The 18,134-nt window shown below is 40.8% G+C and overlaps 1 protein-coding gene across 5 annotated transcripts in view; it reads left to right on the top strand.

The window, feature by feature from the left end:
• The window catches only part of HEATR5B (HEAT repeat containing 5B), a 124,208-nt gene that overhangs the window by 11,680 nt on the left and 94,394 nt on the right, over positions 1 to 18,134 (top strand). For 3 of the 5 annotated variants that reach the window (XM_062209249.1, XM_062209247.1, XM_062209248.1), the window contains exons 3-7: positions 2,353 to 2,564; positions 5,293 to 5,401; positions 6,854 to 7,003; positions 13,105 to 13,276; positions 17,679 to 17,836. In XM_062209249.1, the coding sequence (XP_062065233.1) occupies positions 2,353 to 2,564; positions 5,293 to 5,401; positions 6,854 to 7,003; positions 13,105 to 13,276; positions 17,679 to 17,836 (801 nt within the window). The remainder of the gene's footprint in view (positions 1 to 2,352; positions 2,565 to 5,292; positions 5,402 to 6,853; positions 7,004 to 13,104; positions 13,277 to 17,678; positions 17,837 to 18,134) is intronic. The other 2 variants (XM_062209252.1, XM_062209250.1) reach the window with 1 other exon arrangement.

Here is an 18,134-nt window from a genome sequence, read left to right as displayed (position 1 = left end):
ATTGTTAACACCATTAAATCTCATCTGCATTCTTGTGGCAGCTTCCTGATTGCTCACCATGCTTCCGTCCGTGTACTGTGTAGCAGTATTAGCTCAGCAATTAGAGCGGGCATGTTACAAACGTTAGTACGGCTTTCCTCTCCCTCAAATTCCTATTTAGAATAAAATACACAATTCTTACAGTGGTATATATGATTCTACGTGATTAGTCCCTTCTACGGTTATAACTTCAGCTTCTACTGCTTTCTTACTCCTTCTTTCTGTCCTCAAGTATGCTAAGCTTATTTCAACCTCAAGGCCTTTGTTCTCTGCCTGGAATGTTTTTCCGTAGCTCACTCCTTCATAAGTTAACTCTTCTCTTTTTTTTTTTTTTTTTTTTAAGATTTATTTATTTACTTGAAAGGCAGAGTTAAAGAGTGGCAGGGGCAGAGAGAGATTTCTTCCATCCACTGATTCACTCCCCAAATGTCTGCAGTGGCTGGAACTGGGCCGATCCAAAACCAGGAGCCGGGAGCCTCCTCTGGATCTCCCATATGGGTGCAGGAGCCAAGGACTTAGGCCATCTTCTACTGATTTCCCAGGCCATAGCAAGGAGCTGGATGGGAAGTGGAGCAGCGTAGACTCCAACTGGCACCCATGTGGGATGCCAGCACTGCAGGCGGTGGCTTTATCTGCTAAGCCACAGCACCAGCCAGACTCTTCACTTTTTTCAAAGGGTGTTTTCAAATTTAAATTTGTTTAAATTTATTTGAGAGAGGAGAAGGAAGGAAGCAAAGGCTTCCCTTCTGCTAGTTCATCCCCCTAAATGCCTGCCATGGTACAGGACTGAGCTGGGTTGAAGACAGCAGCAGAGAATACAATCTAGGTCTCCTATGTAGGTGGCAGGAACCCAGTTACTGAGCCATCACCACTGCCCTCCATGGTCCACGTTAGCAAGAAGGTGGAATCAGGAGCCAGAGGCAGGTATCAGACCCAGGCCTTCCGATATGGGATGCAGGTGTCCTAGTGGGCAGCCTAACTACCATGCCAAATGCCTACTCCTAGAGAATCCTTTTCCAACTAATGCATGTAAAACAGTAAGCACTCATGTTATTCATTTGTTTATGTGATAAACTCTGTCTTCCTCCTTAGAATGTAGACTTCATGAGGGCAGTGACTTTGTTTATTTTGATCGCTATTGGCAGTGTGTTGCCTAGAATAGTGTATAGCATCCAATAAGTGCACAATGGGTATTTGTGGAAGGAATGAATAAATTCTAGGTATTGATTATGGGTAGGTCTAGAATTTGTTAAATGTTAGCTAGGATTCTTCACTGTTTCTGTTGGTTTCTTTTACTGACCTGTAACTTTACAGCGTATTTACCTGCTTTAAACAGGGGAAACATATCTGTTTTTCTTTTTTTAATTTAAGATTTATTTTTTATTTATTTGAAAGGCAGAGTTATGGGGGGGAGGAGAGAGATTTTGCACTCGTTGGTTCATTCCCTAGGTGGCAAAACAACCAAGGCTATGCCAGGCAGAAGCCAGGAGCCTGGAGGTTCTTCCAGGTCTCCCATGTGGGCTCAGGGCCCCAAGCACTTAGGCCATCTTCACTACTTTCCCAGGCATATTAGCAGGGAGCTGGATTGGAAGTGGAGCAGCCGGGTATCAAACCAGCACCAATATGGAATGCTGGACTCACATGTGGTGGATTAACCTGCTGTGCCACAATGCCAACCCCAGTCTAGGTTTTTTAATGGATAAATTGTCCACATACCCAATATTTTGTATCTTTTGAATATTGATTTATTTTCTAGTAAGTCAGCCTGGAAATGTTTTGGATCAGAGTACTTCACTTCTAAAAACTTTTTATTTATTTATTTGAAAGGCAGAGAGAGAGAGAGAGAGAGAAAGCTCCCATCTGCTAGTTCACTCTCCAAGTGAACTGCAGTAGCCAGATGTGGGCCAACATCCGAGTAACTTGGGCTATTTTTTTGCTGCCTTTCCAGACACATTAGCAGGGAGCTGCATCTGGAGTAGCTAGAATGCAAACCAGCACCCTAATGTGAGAGGCTAGTGTTGGCAAGCAGCTGCTTACCTGCTGTGCCACCACTCCAGCTCCTGGAGTAGTCACTTACCTCGGAGGCTAACTTTTTTAGCACTGGAGAAGAATAAAGGAGAATTTAGGAAAGATTGGTTCATTTCTTACTGAGCTTTGCCTTATCTTAAAAATTCTCATTTATAGTTTATACTTAGTGTAATTCAGAGTTAAATAATTATAGAGTGCCTATATTGTTAAGTATTTTTAATGTTGATTAAAAGGCAACAAAAGTATATTTAAGAAAAAAACCAATGATTTTTTTTTTTTTAACAGACTGATGTAAAGGAAAAACAGAAAAAACTTGTTGAACAGTTAACTGGATTAATAAGTAGTTCACCTGGACCGCCGACACGAAAATTATTAGCTAAAAATCTTGCAGCCTTGTATAGCATTGGGGATACCTTTACAGTTTTTCAAACACTTGATAAATGTAATGATATTATCAGAAATAAAGATGACACTGCAGCTTACCTACCAACAAAATTGTAAGTACTTACTTTGACAGGGACCCTTGAAGTTGTTTTGTACCTCCAAAGTAATCTAGTAAGGGACTGCTGACCACAAAGACTTCCAGGTGGATGGAACCTGCGTAATGTTACTGATAATAAAAACTCTGAGTATACCTGCAGAAGGGGCTCTCCTCATCTCCATTGCCAGTGATACTTTGAGCATCCTACAGGGAATTGATATGGTTTCAGTAATGTGCACATGGGTCTTTGGGTAAATTTGGAGGGAGATAATATTCTAGTCTGGAACAGAAAAAGTGTTTCTAGATAATGGAATTTAGGCAGAATAGGCAAAAATTATGGCCCACAGGACAAATCTAGCATGCTTCCTGTTTTGTAAATAAAGTTTTATTAGAATATAGCATGCCTATTCATTTAGGTACTAGTTGCTTTCAGGACATAGTTGATTTCACACTATAATGATAGAGTTGAGCAGCTGAGATGCAGCCCATATTACCTGCAAGTTTTTTGACCCTTACATTAAGGGTTTCACCCAACTCTTTAGGCTATATTTGTGATTTGGATCAAAGAGATGTTTTTGGTATAAGTGCTGAGAGTAACAGCTATTGAACTGTCCTATGTATGAGTCAATAGGAAAATCTCTAGTTACAGCACCTAAGAGTGCTATGGGGGCCGGCGCCGTGGCTTAACAGGCTAATTCTCCGCCTTGCAGCGCCGGCACACCGGGTTCTAGTCCCGGTTGGGGCGCCGGATTCTATCCCGGTTGCCCCTCTTCCAGGCCAGCTATCTGCTATGGCCCAGGAGTGCAGTGGAGGATGGCCCAAGTCCTTGGGCCCTGCACCAGCATGGGAGACCGGGAGAAGCGCCTGGCTCCTGGCTTTGGATCAGCGAGATGCAGCGGCCATTGGAGGGTGAACCAACGGCAAAAGGAAGACCTTTCTCTGTCTCTCTCTCACTATCCACTCTGCCTGTCAAAAAAAAAAAAAAAAGAGTGCTATGGGAGGGAAAATAACACCTAAATAAACTTAGTTGTTTTTTTGTTTTTTTTTTTTTTTTTTTTTTTTTAATTTTTGACAGGCAGAGTGGACAGTGAGAGAGAGACAGAGAGAAAAGTCTTCCTTTTGCCGTTGGTTCACCCTCCAATGGTCGCCGCGGTAGCACGCTGCGGCCGGCGCACCGCGCTGATCTGATGGCAGGAGCCAGGTGCTTCTCCTGGTCTCCCATGGGGTGCAGGACCCAAGCACTTGGGCCATCCTCCACTGCACTCCCTGGCCACAGCAGAGAGCTGGCCTGGAAGAGGCGCAACCAGGACAGGATCGGTGCCCCAACCGGGACTAGAACCCTGTGTGCCGGCGCCGCAAGGCGGAGGATTAGCCTGTTGAGCCACGGCGCCGGCCTAAATAAACTTAGTTTTGATGTGGGGGTAGAGCAGTGTCAGAGAAAGCTTCTCAAAGCAGCATTAGCCCAAAAAAAAAAAACAAACAAAAAACTATCAAAGATACTTGGACATTAGTTAGTAAGGGGTTAAGATAGAAGGAGAAAAGGTAGATATGATAGGCTGGGGATCAGTAAACTTTCTGGAAAGGGCCAGATGGTATTTTCATCTTCGTAGCAACTACTTACCTCTGCCATAGACAGTTATGTAAATTAGTAAGTTTGGTTGTGTTCCACTAAAATTTTATTTCCAAAGACAGGTGGCAGGCTAGATGGTGGGCCATATTTGGTCACTGGCTATAGTTTGCCAGCCAGTTTTCTAGGTAAAGAAAACTTCTTCATATTTTAAAAAAATATTTATTTATTTGAGAGGGAGTTACAAATCTAGCAAGGGAGAGACAGAGAAATCTTCCATCTGCTGGTTCACTCCCCAAATGGCAGCAGCAGCTAAGCTGATCCAAAGCCAGGAGCCAGGAGCTTCTTCTGGGTCTTCCGGGTCTTCCACATGGGTGTAGGGGTCCAAGAACTTGGGCCATCTTCTGCTTTCCAGGCCATAGCAGAGAGCTGGATCTAAAGAGGAGCAGCTGGGACTGGCGTGCATATAGAATGCTGGCGCTACAGATGGAAGCTTTACATGCAAAGCCACAGTGCCGGCTGCAGATTTTGTGTTTGACATAGATGTGGATCTCAGAAGTTTTAGAGGACAGTGGAGAGTACTCATGCTTTCTAGTTTATTTTTGAGTTTGAAAACTGTGCTAATACTTTGATGATATAGTTCTCCATTGCTTGGCAAATGCACATATAATTTTGTAGTTCTGGATAAATAATATTTGTTTCATATTACTGATTGTTCATACGTATCTCCAGTGGATTCATGGGTTCTGTTTAGAAATTTCCTGATACATCCTGGAATGTAGCCTCAGTCATTTTTAACTTTGTTATCAACCTGTAGAACATTTTAGAAAGCATGGAATTTAGAGTCAGAGGGACTTTGATGGCCTGATTTTGCTACTTATTACATGTTTGATTCTGAGCCATATTTACTTCACCTCTCTCAGTCAAGAAATAACTTGTCAGATCACATAGCTATTAGGTGGCAGATTTTAGTTTATTTTAGTTTTTTAGGTACAGGTGTGCCAGCATCTAAAGCATATAGTCATAACCAAAGTGTCTAGCTCCTCTTGCCTCCAAGATAAACCCACAGCTATTCACTCATGGTTGACATGAGTGATGGTGGGGTGCTTATTTGCCCCTGAAAATGAGAATACAGTGAAATTATATTACTAACCTGAACAATAACCATTTCCTACAGGGCTGCAGTGGCTTGTGTTGGAGCATTTTATGAAAAAATGGGGAGAATGTTAGGCAGTGCATTTCCAGAAACAGTTAATAATCTTCTGAAATCTTTGAAAAGTGCAGAGGTAAGTTTTATAACATGTGTTATTTGAATGTTTTGCTTGTGGCTAGAGTTAGACCAGTTAAAAATGTTTGTTTTTTTTCCTGTTACTGTAGTACTTACATTGTTTAGGAAGGTAGACTTCAAATTATTACCTATCCCTTCTTTTAATACATGTTGCCTTCTGTTTCCGGGAAAGGGGAAAGAATTTATTTCCCTGATAAGGAATAGGTTTACTTACTAGTTTTTATTTAACTGTATGGACAATTTTTGATTGGCATTTTTCTTTTGGTGCCATAGCTAATATGTTTCCTATGACCGCTATAATAAATTACTGTTGACTGGGTGGTTTTAAATAACAGGCACTCACTGGCTTGTAGCTTATGAATATCAATCAAGTGTCAGCAGGGCCATGCTACCTCTGAAGGCTCTAGAGAAGAATCTTTCCTTCCTAGCCTCCAGCAGTTGCTGGGAACCTTCAGCCTTGCTTGGCTTGTAGATGCGTCTCTCCAATATCGGCCACTTTTGCCACATGTCCTTCTCCTTGTGTATTTATGTGCTGTCTGCATTCTTCTCTTATGAGGATCCCAGTCACTGGGTTAGGGTCCATCATTATGTGACTTCATCCGTAAAGACCCTATTTCCAAATAAGATTATACAGTTTACAACTTGAACGTATCCTTTTTGGGGACATAACTCAACCCATAACAGCTATACTAAAGTAAAAATAGCTGTTTTGTCATGTTAGTTCAGTGTAACCTTCATAAATTCCTGGTCAGTTGGGATTAACAAAATATAAATAAGTCCTAGATTCTCACGGTCTAATTCCTGTGTCCAGGAAAGCTAAATATTTATTGGATAATATTTCTGGGAACTATTTATTCAATCATTAAATAAGAATTGATGATATATTGCTTATCAGGGATTAGGCATACAAGATGATTGAAACATAATTTGTGACCTTGAAAAGCTACAATTTAGCTATGCATGAATACTATCAGAAATAAGAGTAAGAAACATATATATAGGAACAAAGTATAGAAATAAGAGTTTGAGTCACTTAGATGAGGGTTGCTTTATCTCTGTGATGGGTGTTTTAAATGGCTTGGTTTCTTCCTGTTTTGGATGTCTTGTTATTTCTTAATCACTTCTTACTTAATCTTTTGTGTTTGAAGAGTTTGGACCCCAGAAAATGACATTGAAGCTTTTGAATCTTTCTGTTCTTATAGTATGCATATGTGATGGAAACACTGGACTATGTTTACTTAATTTCAGAAATTTACTGTTTAGTTGGAGTTAATTATTTTTACCTTTCAGGGATTTTCTAGAATAATTAATTTTAACTTTATTGTACTGTTTACCATTTGGAGGTAACATCAATAGGCCCAGAAGTTTTGTGCCTTGGTACATTCTTGTTCATATGTGGGATTTGTTTTTTTAATGTAACTTTAAAGTTTTGCTTTATGTACACATCTAGTCTCAAGGAAGAAGTGAAATCTTAATGAGTCTGCAGAAAGTTCTAAATGGACTGGGTGGTGCCGCAGCTTCCTCTCATCGTGATATTTACAAAAATGCCAGGTCCCTCTTGACTGATAGGTCAATGGCTGTTCGATGTGCAGTGGCTAAGGTTAGTATTCACCCAGTTTACAATGCTGCTCCTTATCCTTCCTGCACTTAAATAGTCAATGTAGTTTTTCTTTGAAAGTTTTAGATTATGATTCCATGTTTTTGTTAGCATGGGTTAGCTTTGTTTTCTATAATTGTATGTAAGTGGAATCATGTGATATGAATGTGTGTTCTGGCTTCTGTTTCTCATTGAGATTCATCTATATTATGATATGTCAGTAGTTCATTCCTTTTATTAGTGAATGGTATTTCATTGTGTGGATAAACCACATTTATTTGTTCCCTCACTGAACATTTGTGTTGTACCAAGTTTTGTCTATCACACAAACAAAAAAAGCTGCTTTGAACACCAATGTCCAAAGTTTTGCATTGAAATACACTTCGTTTCACTTGGGTAAATACCTAGATATGGAATGACTGGATTATAGGGTAGATTTATATCTTTACCAACAATTTTTACTTAGATCTTTGTATTTTAGTTATTATAGTAGATATATACAGTTATCTTATTCTGACTTTAATTTCCATTTCTCTAATGCCTAGCAATGAATACATTTTCAGATGTTTGTCATCTGTATCTTCTTTGAAGGAAAGTTTATACGGATCTTTTACTCCATGTTTTATTGTTTTTTCTTTTTTTTTTCTTTTTTGCCAGGCAGAGTTAGACAGTGAGAGAGAGAGACAGAGAGAAAGGTCTTCCTTCCGTTGGTTCACTCCCCCAGTGGCCGCTACGGCTGGTGCCTCGCCGATCCGAAGCCAGGAGCTGGGTACTTCCTCCCGGTCTCCCATGCGGGTGCAGGGCCCAAGCACTTGGGCCATCCTCCTCTGCCATCCTCCTCTGCCCTCCTGGGCCACAGCAGAAAGCTGGACTAGAAGAGGAGCAACCGGGACTAGTACCTGGCACCCCAACTGGGGACTAGAACCCGGAGTGCCGGCGCCACAGGCGGAGGATTAGCCAAGTGAGCCATGGAGCCGGCCTTATTGTTTCATCTTAAATTGAGTTTTGAGAGTGCTTTTTATGCTCTTTATATATTCATTTATTAGATATATGGTTTGCAAAAACTTTCTCCTGATCTTGACCCATATTTCATCTCTGAAATGTAGCCTTTTTAGAAGAGAAGTTTTGGGGCTGGCACTTGGTTAATCCGCTGCCTGCGGTGCCAGCATCCCATATGAGCGCTGGGTTCTAGTCCTGATTGCTCCTCTTCCAGTCCAGCTCTCTGCTGTGGCCCAGGAGGGCAGTGGAGGATGGCCCAAGTGCTTGGGCCCCTGCACCCGCTCGGGAGACCAGGAGGAGGCACCTGGCTCCTGGCTTCAGATCGCGTGGAGCGGTGTGCCGGCCGGCCATAGCAGCCATTTGGGGGGTGAATCAACAGAAGGAAGACCTTTCTCTCTGTCTCTCTCTCTCACTGTCTATAACTCTGCCTGTCAAATAAAAAAAAAAAAAAAGAAGAAGAAGAGAAGTTTTGAGTGTTGTCAAAGCTCAATTTTAATTTTTCTTCTTATGTGGATTTTGTTTTTTAGTGTTATATCTAAAAAAATTTTCCCAAACTTTTTCCTGTTTCCTTCTTAAAGATCTATGGTTTTACACTTAGATATATGATCCAATTTGAGTTCATTTTTATATATGGTACAGGGTATGAATCAAAATCCTTTTTTAAATATGGCTGTTTGCTTGTTCTTACATCACAAAGCCTGTTTGACCTTCACTAAGTTGCCTTTGTTGAAAATTCATTGTTCATATATGAGGGAACTTCAAAAAGTTCATGAAAAAATGGAATCAAAAGTTAAGCTTACTTTGGTGCAAAATTTTTTTGAAATCCTTACATAGTTTTTTCATAATATATATTTTCCACTACCTTTTTGAAGTTCCCTCATATGTATAAGTTTATTTTTGGACCCTCTTCTTTTTCACTGATCTATTTGATCGTCTTGATACCACCAACAGTTTTCTTGATTACTGTATCTTTATAATAAGTCTTGAAATCAAATAGTGTTTACCCTTCAACTTGTTCTTTTTCAAAATTCTTTTGCCTATGCTTGGTCCTTTGCATTTTCAGTTAAACTTTAGAACTAGCTTTTGATGTTTACAAATACAGTATGCTAGGGTTTTGATTCAAGTTAAATTAAATATTGGTTGGAGAGAATTGATGTCTTAACAATATTAAGTCCTGTAAGAACATCATGTATCTCTTCACTTAGTTGGGTTGATCATTTTTCAGAAAAATTGTGGTGTTCAGTGTATAGATCTTGCATATCTTTTTTCAGATTTATCTTACTTTAGTGGCTATTTAAATAATATTGGCTTTTTAAACAATTTCAGTTTCTAAACTGTTCATTACTAGTATATAGTAATATTATATACTAGTAATATTTTTGTACAGTGATGTTATATCTACCAGCCTTGCTAAATTGACTTTTTAATTCTAGCTACTTTCTTAGAAGCATTAGCAGGGAGCTGGATCAGAAGTGGAGCAGCTGACATTTAGAACTAACCTTCTGATGTGGGATGCTGATATGGATTGTGAGTGGTAGCTTAATCTGATGCACAACAACACTGGCCCCAGAAGCTTGTCTGATCTTTAGAAAAAGTTCTACCAATTTCTTTTGGCAGCTTCCATTTTATATTCTATGTAGACAATCATTTTGCCTATATAAAAAGACGATTTTACTTTCCCAATCTTAGTGCCTTTTATTTCTTCTTTTTTTGCTTAACTTAATTGTACTAGCTAGTCCTCAGTACAGTGTTGCATAGAAAACTTGAGAGCAGACATCTTTGTCTTGTTCTATATTCCAAGAGGGAAAATGTCCATTCCCTCTTCATTAAATATGATGTTAACTGTAGGTGTTTTGTAGATACCCTTTATCATCAGGTTGAGCCTGCTAAGAGTTTTTGTTGGAAATGTGTTCGATTTTATCACATGCCTTTTGTTTCAAATTTGATTTCTTGTGTTGTTGCTGTTTTCTACTTAAACTTTTTATTTTAAGACAATTGGAGGTTCACAAACAATTGTAAGAAATGAATGTAAATCTTTATAAGTTTTTATCACTTCCTCCAGTGATAATACCTTGTAAAAGGATAGTAGAGAGTAATAAACAGGATATTGATATTGACATAATCTGCAGGTCTTGTTCCAATTTCCCCAGTTTTACATGTAATTCTGTTAAATCTTTCTCAGCATCTTTTGAGCTGATCATATGATTTTTCCTTTTTAGTTTGCTAATGTGATTAATTATATTTTTATGTTATATATATTTTTTAATATTCACCAATCCTGCATTACCCTACTAGGTCATGATGTATTATTCTTTTTATATTACATATATTATTATAATAGAACTGCCAATTTTTGTGTCTGTGTTCATGAAGAATATCAGTACATAGTTTTATTCTCTGTATCTTTGTTAGGTTTATTTTTTTTTTCTAAGGATTTATTTATTCACTTGAAAGAGTTACACACAGAGAGAGGGAGAGGCAGAGAGAGAGAGATCTTCCATCTGCTGGTTCACTTCCCAGATGACCGCAATGGTCAGAGCTGCGCCAATCCGGAGCCAGGAGCTTCTTCCAGGTCTCCCACATGGATACAGGGGCCCAAGAACTTGGGCCATCTTTTACTGCTTTCCCAGGCCACAGCAGAGAGCTGGATTGGAAGAGGAGCAGCTGGGACTCGAACTGGTGCTCATATGAGATGCCAGCACTGCAGGTGGTGGCTTTACCTGCTACGCCACAGCACTAGCCCCCATTTGTTAGGTTTCATTATTAGTATACACTAACCTAGTAGGATGAATTGGAAAGCTCTTCAATTTTTTGGATTTTTTTTTTTTTTTTTGAGAGCATTGGTATTATTCCTTACTTAAATATTTGGTTGAATTCACCAGTGCAACCATCTGGACCTAAAGTTTTCTTTGAGGGAAGATTTTTGAACTATAAAATTGATTTGTGTTTTTATTTAGTATTTTTTTAAAAAAAGATTTATTTGCTTATTTGAAAGTCAGAGTTACATAGAAAGAGAAGAAGAGGCAGAGAGAGAGAGAGAGAGAGAGAGAGAGAGAGAGAGAGAGATGTCTTCCATTCGCTGGTTCACTCCCCATATGGCCACAACAGCCGGAGCTGGGATGATCCGAAGCCAAGAGCCAGAAGTTTCTTCCAAGTCTCCCACATGGATACAGGGGCCCAAAAACTTGGGCCATCTTCTACTACTTTCCCAGGCCATAGCAGAGAGCTGGATTGGGAGTGGAGCAGCTGGGACTCGAACTGGCGCCCATGTGGGATGGTGGAACTGCAGGCGGCAGCTTTACCTGCTATGCTACAGCACTGGCTCCATATTTAGTGTTTTTAAACATGCTTTTTTATTTCTTGAAAGGCAGAGAGAGGGGCTGGCACTGTGGCGTAGTGGATAATGCTGCTGCCTACAATGCCAGCATCCCATATGGGCTCCGGTTTGAGTCCTGGCTGCTCCACTTCTGATCCATCTCTCTGCTGTGACCTGGGAAAGCAGTAGAAGATGGTCCAAGTCCTTGGCCCCGGCACCCATGTGGGAGTCCCGGAGGAAACTCCTGGCTCCTGGCTTTGGATTGGCGCAGCTCCTGCTGTTGCAGCCATCTGGAGAGTGAACCAGCAGATGGAAGACCTCTCTCTGTCTCTCTGCCTCTGCCTCTCTGTAACTCTGCCTTTCAAATAAATAAATAAATAAATATATAGAGGCAGAGAGATAGCTTCTATCTGATGATTCATTTCCCAAGTACCTGCAACCTCTAAGAATAGGCCAATCTGAAGTGGAAGCCTAAAACTCAGTCTGTGTTTCCTACAAGGGTGGCAGTGACCCAACTACTGGACCCATCCCTCTTCCCTCCCATGGTAGGCATTAGCAGGAAGTTGGAATCAGAAGCAGAGTTGAGACTTGATTGCTGGCATTCTGATATGGGATGTATGTATTTCAACTGGCACCCTAACCACTATGTTAAATGTCTGCCCCCCAAATAAAAAATATTTTAGAAAGATTTATTTATTTATTTGAAAGGCAGAGTTAGAGGGAGAGACAGAGAGAGATCTTCCATCTACTGGTTCACTCCAATGGCCACACTGACTAGGGCTGGACTAGGCTGAAGCAAGGACCCAGAAGCCTCATTCGGGTCTCCCACATGGGTGCAGGGGCCCGAGTACTTGAGCCATCCTCTGCTGCTTTCCCAGGAGCATTAGCAGGGATTTGGATCAGAAGTGGAGCAGTCATGATAAAACCTGGCACCCAGATGGAATGCCAGTGTCATGGGGGGGGGCTTAATTCGCTACAAAACAATGCTGGCACCCAAAATCAAATTTTCAAATGCAAGAGGTCTTCAGAAGATTCATGGATATTATGTATTATGAAAAAGCTATGCATTAATTTTAATCTTTTACACCAAAATAATTAAATATAATCCCATTTTTAGAACTTTTGGGGAATATCTTTGTAGATTTTGGGCTATTCAGTTTTTCTGTTTCTTCTTGAGCAAGTAGTTTATTTCATCTAAATTCACATTTATTAGCATAAGATTGCTTATATATTCTTTTTATTCTTTTAATATTTATTGAATCTATTATGATTTGAATGCCCCCAGTCTTGATTTTGATAGTGTTGCCTCTATTTTTCCTGATCAGTTTGACTGGAGAGTTATCAAATTTATTTGGCTTCTCAAAGAAGCAGCTTTTGGTTTCATTTCTGTTCATTACTCTGGTTCATTGATTTCCTTTATCTTTATTCTTTCCTGTTCCTGTTTTGTGTTTAATTTGCCCCCTTTCCTCTAGTTTCTTCAAGTGGAGGCTAAGGTTATTGATTTGAGACCATCATCTTCTCTGATACAGGATTTAGTGTTTCACGGTTTCCTTAAGTACTGGAAGTTCCTTCAGTGCAACAAACTGAGGCAGTCGTAGGCTTCAACTTGTTCTTTCCCATTTCTTAAAGATATAACCATCCTTCATTGCCTGATGTCACTTGTCTTGAAAACTTTTTCATACATTTTGTCCAGAATTTTGCCTATTTCAGGAAAGAGGGCAAATCTTGTTCTTAATCTATCTCTGGAAGAAGTTTTAGGTTTAATTTACTTTTTCATTTTTAATTCCAGTGTCTGCTGGAACTACAGAATGAAGCTGTATTCATGTGGACTGCTGAACTGGAAAACATAGCCACTCTTTGCTTTAAGGCTTTGGAAAACTCAAATTATGGAGTACGAGTGGCAGTGTCGAAACTCTTAGGAACAGTCATGGCTACAGCATTGATGCCAAAACAGGCAACAGGTACTGTTGTTTGCCAACCCCTGTTTTAGATTATCACAGACATTTGAAGATTTATGGAATGCTACTTTCTAAATTAATTACTACATAGAGGCAAGTCACTTTAAAGGATTTAAATTGTTAGGTATCTTTGTCTATTTTTTAAATAAAATGAAAGAATTCAAATGAAATTTTCCTTGATAGATTCAAGATTTTTTTTGTGTGAAAATAGAGGTATAAAATAATATCTAGCAATTATGCTGGGTATGTAAGCAAGCAAGATTTATAAGATGGTTTTTGTAATATTCAAAGCATTGGAATCTGGCACCTCATGTGCACATTTCTTACTTTCAGTCTCTGATGAGAATGTTCCCATTTCAGTATTAATTTTAGATTTTTCTTGACCATTATTGTAAGCATAATCAAAGACAGCATTGATCTATCTTTCTTTCTCCTTCCTTCCTTCCTTCCTTTGTCTCTCTCTCTCTCTCTCGCTCTCAGATTTTTTATTTATTTGAAAGGCAGAGTTACAGAGAGAGAGAAAGAGAGACAGAGCAAGGTCTTCCAACCACTGGTTCAATGTCCAAATGGCCGTAACAGTCCGAGCTGCGCCAGTCTGAAACCTGGAACCAAGAGCTTCTCTCAGGTATCCCCTGTGGGTATAGGGGCCCAAGGACTTGGGCTGTCCTTTGCTGCTTTCCCAAACTTATTAGCAGGGAACTGGATCAGAAGTGAAGCAGCCAAGACTTGAACCCATGCCCATATGGGATGATGGCACTGCAGGCAGCAGCTTAATGCACTTTGCCACAAAGTGCCCCCAGCATTGGTTTTTTAAGTGACTTCTGCTTTGCTTAAGAGTTTCATAGAGATGTCTCAGGGATGGTTGTGAGTAGATGCTGAGTAAACCCAGCTTCTCTTTAGTTTACAGGTCTGTCCCACCTTTATATAGTAGAAAGACAATCAGTTGTATTAGTGAGTTTTGTGTTACCACAGTGAAATACCTGAGGCAGAATATTTAACAAATACTATGAGTTATTTAGATAAGAGTTTTGGAAGCTGGAGTATGAATGACAGGGCACTGGCCTCAGCTCATCTCTGATGAAGGCCCCCTCAACTATGTTATTTAATAGCTGATGGCAGTGGTGGGTATGTGTGTGGAAACAAGGGATCATATCTAATACAGGAAGCCAGAGAGACTCAGAAGTCAGGCTGAGGCTTTTGTAGCAACTCACTCTTGTGAGAACTCACTCTAGGAGACCAGCATTCCCCTCCAAGGGCAGTACCCCCTATGACCCAAGGCTCTCCTATTAGGCCCCACTGTTGTATTTTTGTTGTTGTTTTGTTTTTGTTTTTTTAAAATATTTATTTATTTATTTGAAAGGGTTACAAAGAGAGAGGGTGAGAGATCCTCCATCTGCTGGTTCACCCTCCAGATGGTTGCATTAGCCAGGGCTGGGCCAGGCGGAAGTCAGGATCCAGGAGCTTCATCTGAATCTCCTATGTGAGTGGCAGGGGCCCAGGCAATTGGGCCATCTTCCACTGCTTTTCCCAGGCCTTCAGACAGGGAACTGGATCAAAAGTGGAGCACCCCAGACATGAACTGGCATCCACATAGGATGCCAGCATCACAGGTGGCAGCTTTACCTGCTACACTACAACACCGGCCCTGAGGCCCCACTTAGTAAAGGTTCCACACCATCTTCCACTGCCACACTGGGGAACAAGTTCCAAAAAAACCACATCCAAACAGTAGTAGATGTTACAGGGTCAGTTTCTTTTAATGATAAATAAAACTTTTATGACCATTATTTAATAGATTTTTTTTTTTTTGGACAGGCAGAGTGGATAGTGAGAGAGAGAGAGAGAGACAGAGAGAAAGGTTTTCCTTTTTGCCGTCAGTTCACCCTCCAATGGCCACTGTGGCTGGTGCATTGCGCTGATCTGAAGCCAGGAGCCAGGTGCTTCCTCCTGGTCTCCCATGCGGGTGCAGGGCCCAAGGACTTGGGCCATCCTCCACTGCCTTCCCGGGCCATAGCAGAGAGCTGGCCTGGAAGAGGGGCAACCGGGATAGAATCCGGCGCCCCAACCGGGACTAGAACCCGGTGTGCCGGCGCCGCAAGGCAGAGGATTAGCCTGTTGAGCCATGGCGCCGGCCAATAGATTTTTTTAAAAAAAGATTTATTTATTTGAAAAGCAGAGTGACGGAGAGAGACTGAGAGACAGAGAGACTGATCTTCAGTCCCATGGTGCACTCCCTAAGTAGCCACAACAGTGAGGGCTGGGCAGGGTCAAAACCAGGAGCCTGGAACAACATCCAGGTCTCCTGTGTGGGTGGTGGAGGCATCTTCCCCTGCCTCTCCAGGCCCATTAGCAGGGAGTTGTATGGGAAACGGAGCAGCTAGGACTTTATTTGGTACTCTGCTATAGGATGCTGGCATTTCAAGCAGCAGCTTAACCTGCTGTGCCACAACATCAGCCCCAGATAGTTGATCTTTAATGATAACTATTTAATTGATGATGATGATGATGATGTAATGTTTTCTGAGTACTGTGTTCCAATCATCAAATTAAGCATGTTAAATAATCTTCACAAAAGCCTTCTGAATTACAAGTATTGTTTTTTCCATTTTATAGATGAGGAAGTCGAAGCTTAGAAAGATTGTGTAGTTTGTGGGGTTTTTGTTTTGTTTTGTTTTGTTTTGTTTTTTTGACAGGCAGAGTGGACAGTGAGAGAGACAGAGAGAAAGGTCTTCCTTTTTGCCGTTGGTTCACCCTCCAATGGCCGCCGTGGTAGGCGTGCTGCGGCCGGCGCACCGCGCTGTTCCGATGGCAGGAGCCAGGTGCTTCTCCTGGTCTCCCATGGGGTGCAGGGCCCAAGCACTTGGGCCATCCTCCACTGCACTCCCTGGCCACGGCAGAGAGCTGGCCTATAGTTTGTGTTTTAAAAGGTGTTCTAGGGATGGACATTTGGCCAGGCAGTTAAAGACATGTGTCCCAATTTGGAGTGCCTGGGTTTTTTTTTTGAAGCCCAGCCTTGACTCCTGACTCCAGATACTGCTAATGCAGACCCCAGGAGGCAGCTGTGATGCCTCAGCCGATTGGGGTCCTACCACCCGTGTGGGAGACCTAGATTGAGTTCCCATCTCCTGGCGCTGGCCCCAGCTGAGAACTGTTGTGGGCTTTTTGGGAGTGAACCAGGAGATGGAAACTTTTCTGTCTCAAAAAAAAAAAAAAAAAAAAAAAAGAAAAGAAAAAGAAAAAGGTTTAAAGAAAAGTGTTCTGTTGAGTGTCAGAACTGAAATTCAAACACAAACAATAATTCCCATAGAATTCTTGGGACTGTGGTGGGTAATCTCTTACCTGAAACGCTTGGAACCAAAAGTGTTTCATAGGGGTCAGTCGTTTGGCCTGGCCAGTAAAGCCCTGCCTGTGATGCCAGCGTTCCATATGGAGTCCAGGTGGTAGCATCCTGGCTTGCTCCATGGTAGAAGATAGTGCAAGTGTTTGGACTCCTGCCACCCATGTGGGAGACCACGATGAAGCGTCTGGTTCCTGGCTTTGGCCTGACTCAGCCAACCTTTATATGTGCAAGGATTTTATAAAATGTGAAGTTCTGTATCAGGGGTGGCGAATTAATCCATCTGTAATTGCTAATAGAAAGCACTGTGTTGAGGGCCGGCATTGTGGAGCAGTGGGTTAAGCCACTGTGTGTAACTCCTATATTGGAGCACCAGTTTGAGTCCCAGCTGCTCTCCTTCTAATTCAGTTCCCTGCTAATGTGCCTTGGAGGGCAGTGGAAGATGGCTCAAGTGCTTGGGGCCCTGCCACTCTGTGAGAGACCCACATGGAGTTCCAGGCTTCTGGCTTCGGCCTGGCTCAGCCCTGGCCATTTGCAGCCGTTTGGAGAGTGAACCAGCAGATGGAAGACCTTTCTGTCTTTCCCTCTTTTTGTCACTCTGCCTTTCAAATACATGAAATCTGTTTTAAAAAGGAAGAAAAAAAAAGGAAGAAAGCACTATGTTAAGAAAATTTCTTTGCATCCACCTCAGCTGGGAATGAGAGCTGTGATCAATTAGCAGTAACTGCTATGAGTGTACTTTATCCTTGTTGTGTTACGCTTAGTATATTTATCCTTATTAGACTATTTTGGTATAGATTTATTGAATTGCTTTGATTTTCTAGCTCATTCCATTTTTCTTAGCTTTTTTTTTTTTTTTTTTTGTCTCAAGAGTAAATTCAGGTTTACAAGCACATTGTAAATTTTAGGATTATAAGAAAACTAAATGATGATATCCCCATTGTAGTAAATTTTTTCCCTAAAAATAATTGCTTGAATTTTAGAGACATCAGAAATTTGATTTAAGTAGTAAAAAAAAAACTAATTCAGAAATATATTTGTTTATAAATTTACTTTTCTTCTTGAAAGTAATGCGTCAAAATGTGAAGCGAGCGACATTTGATGAAGTCTTAGAGCTCATGGCCACAGGATTTCTCCGTGGAGGATCAGGTTTCTTAAAGAGTGGTGGAGAAATGTTAAAAGTCGGAGGATCTGTTAATCGTGAAGTGAGAGTTGGAGTTACACAGGTTTGTGTTATGGATGTATAATACAATTGTTTTCATATCTCCTTGTGAAAGTTTACAGAAGACTAAGTAACAGTACATACAGATTTTTCATGTTGTCTGGCTTCTTTTAAAACTCTTCTTTTACCAAGTGGATAAATAACATCCAAATTCCAAATGATATGCTTATTGTAACTACATGGTGGATACTTTATGATATGTAAATAAACATGTATCTACTATATTTATATAAACATTAAAAATTTTTTTGCCCAAATTCTCCTTGGATGAAAATAATTTAGTTTTAAATGGAACTGTACTC

This window comes from Lepus europaeus, chromosome 13, assembly GCF_033115175.1.
Source record: "Lepus europaeus isolate LE1 chromosome 13, mLepTim1.pri, whole genome shotgun sequence".
Lineage (NCBI taxonomy): Eukaryota > Metazoa > Chordata > Mammalia > Lagomorpha > Leporidae > Lepus > Lepus europaeus.
Note: the sequence above shows the minus strand (reverse complement) of the source record. Positions and strands in the feature narration are given on the sequence as shown.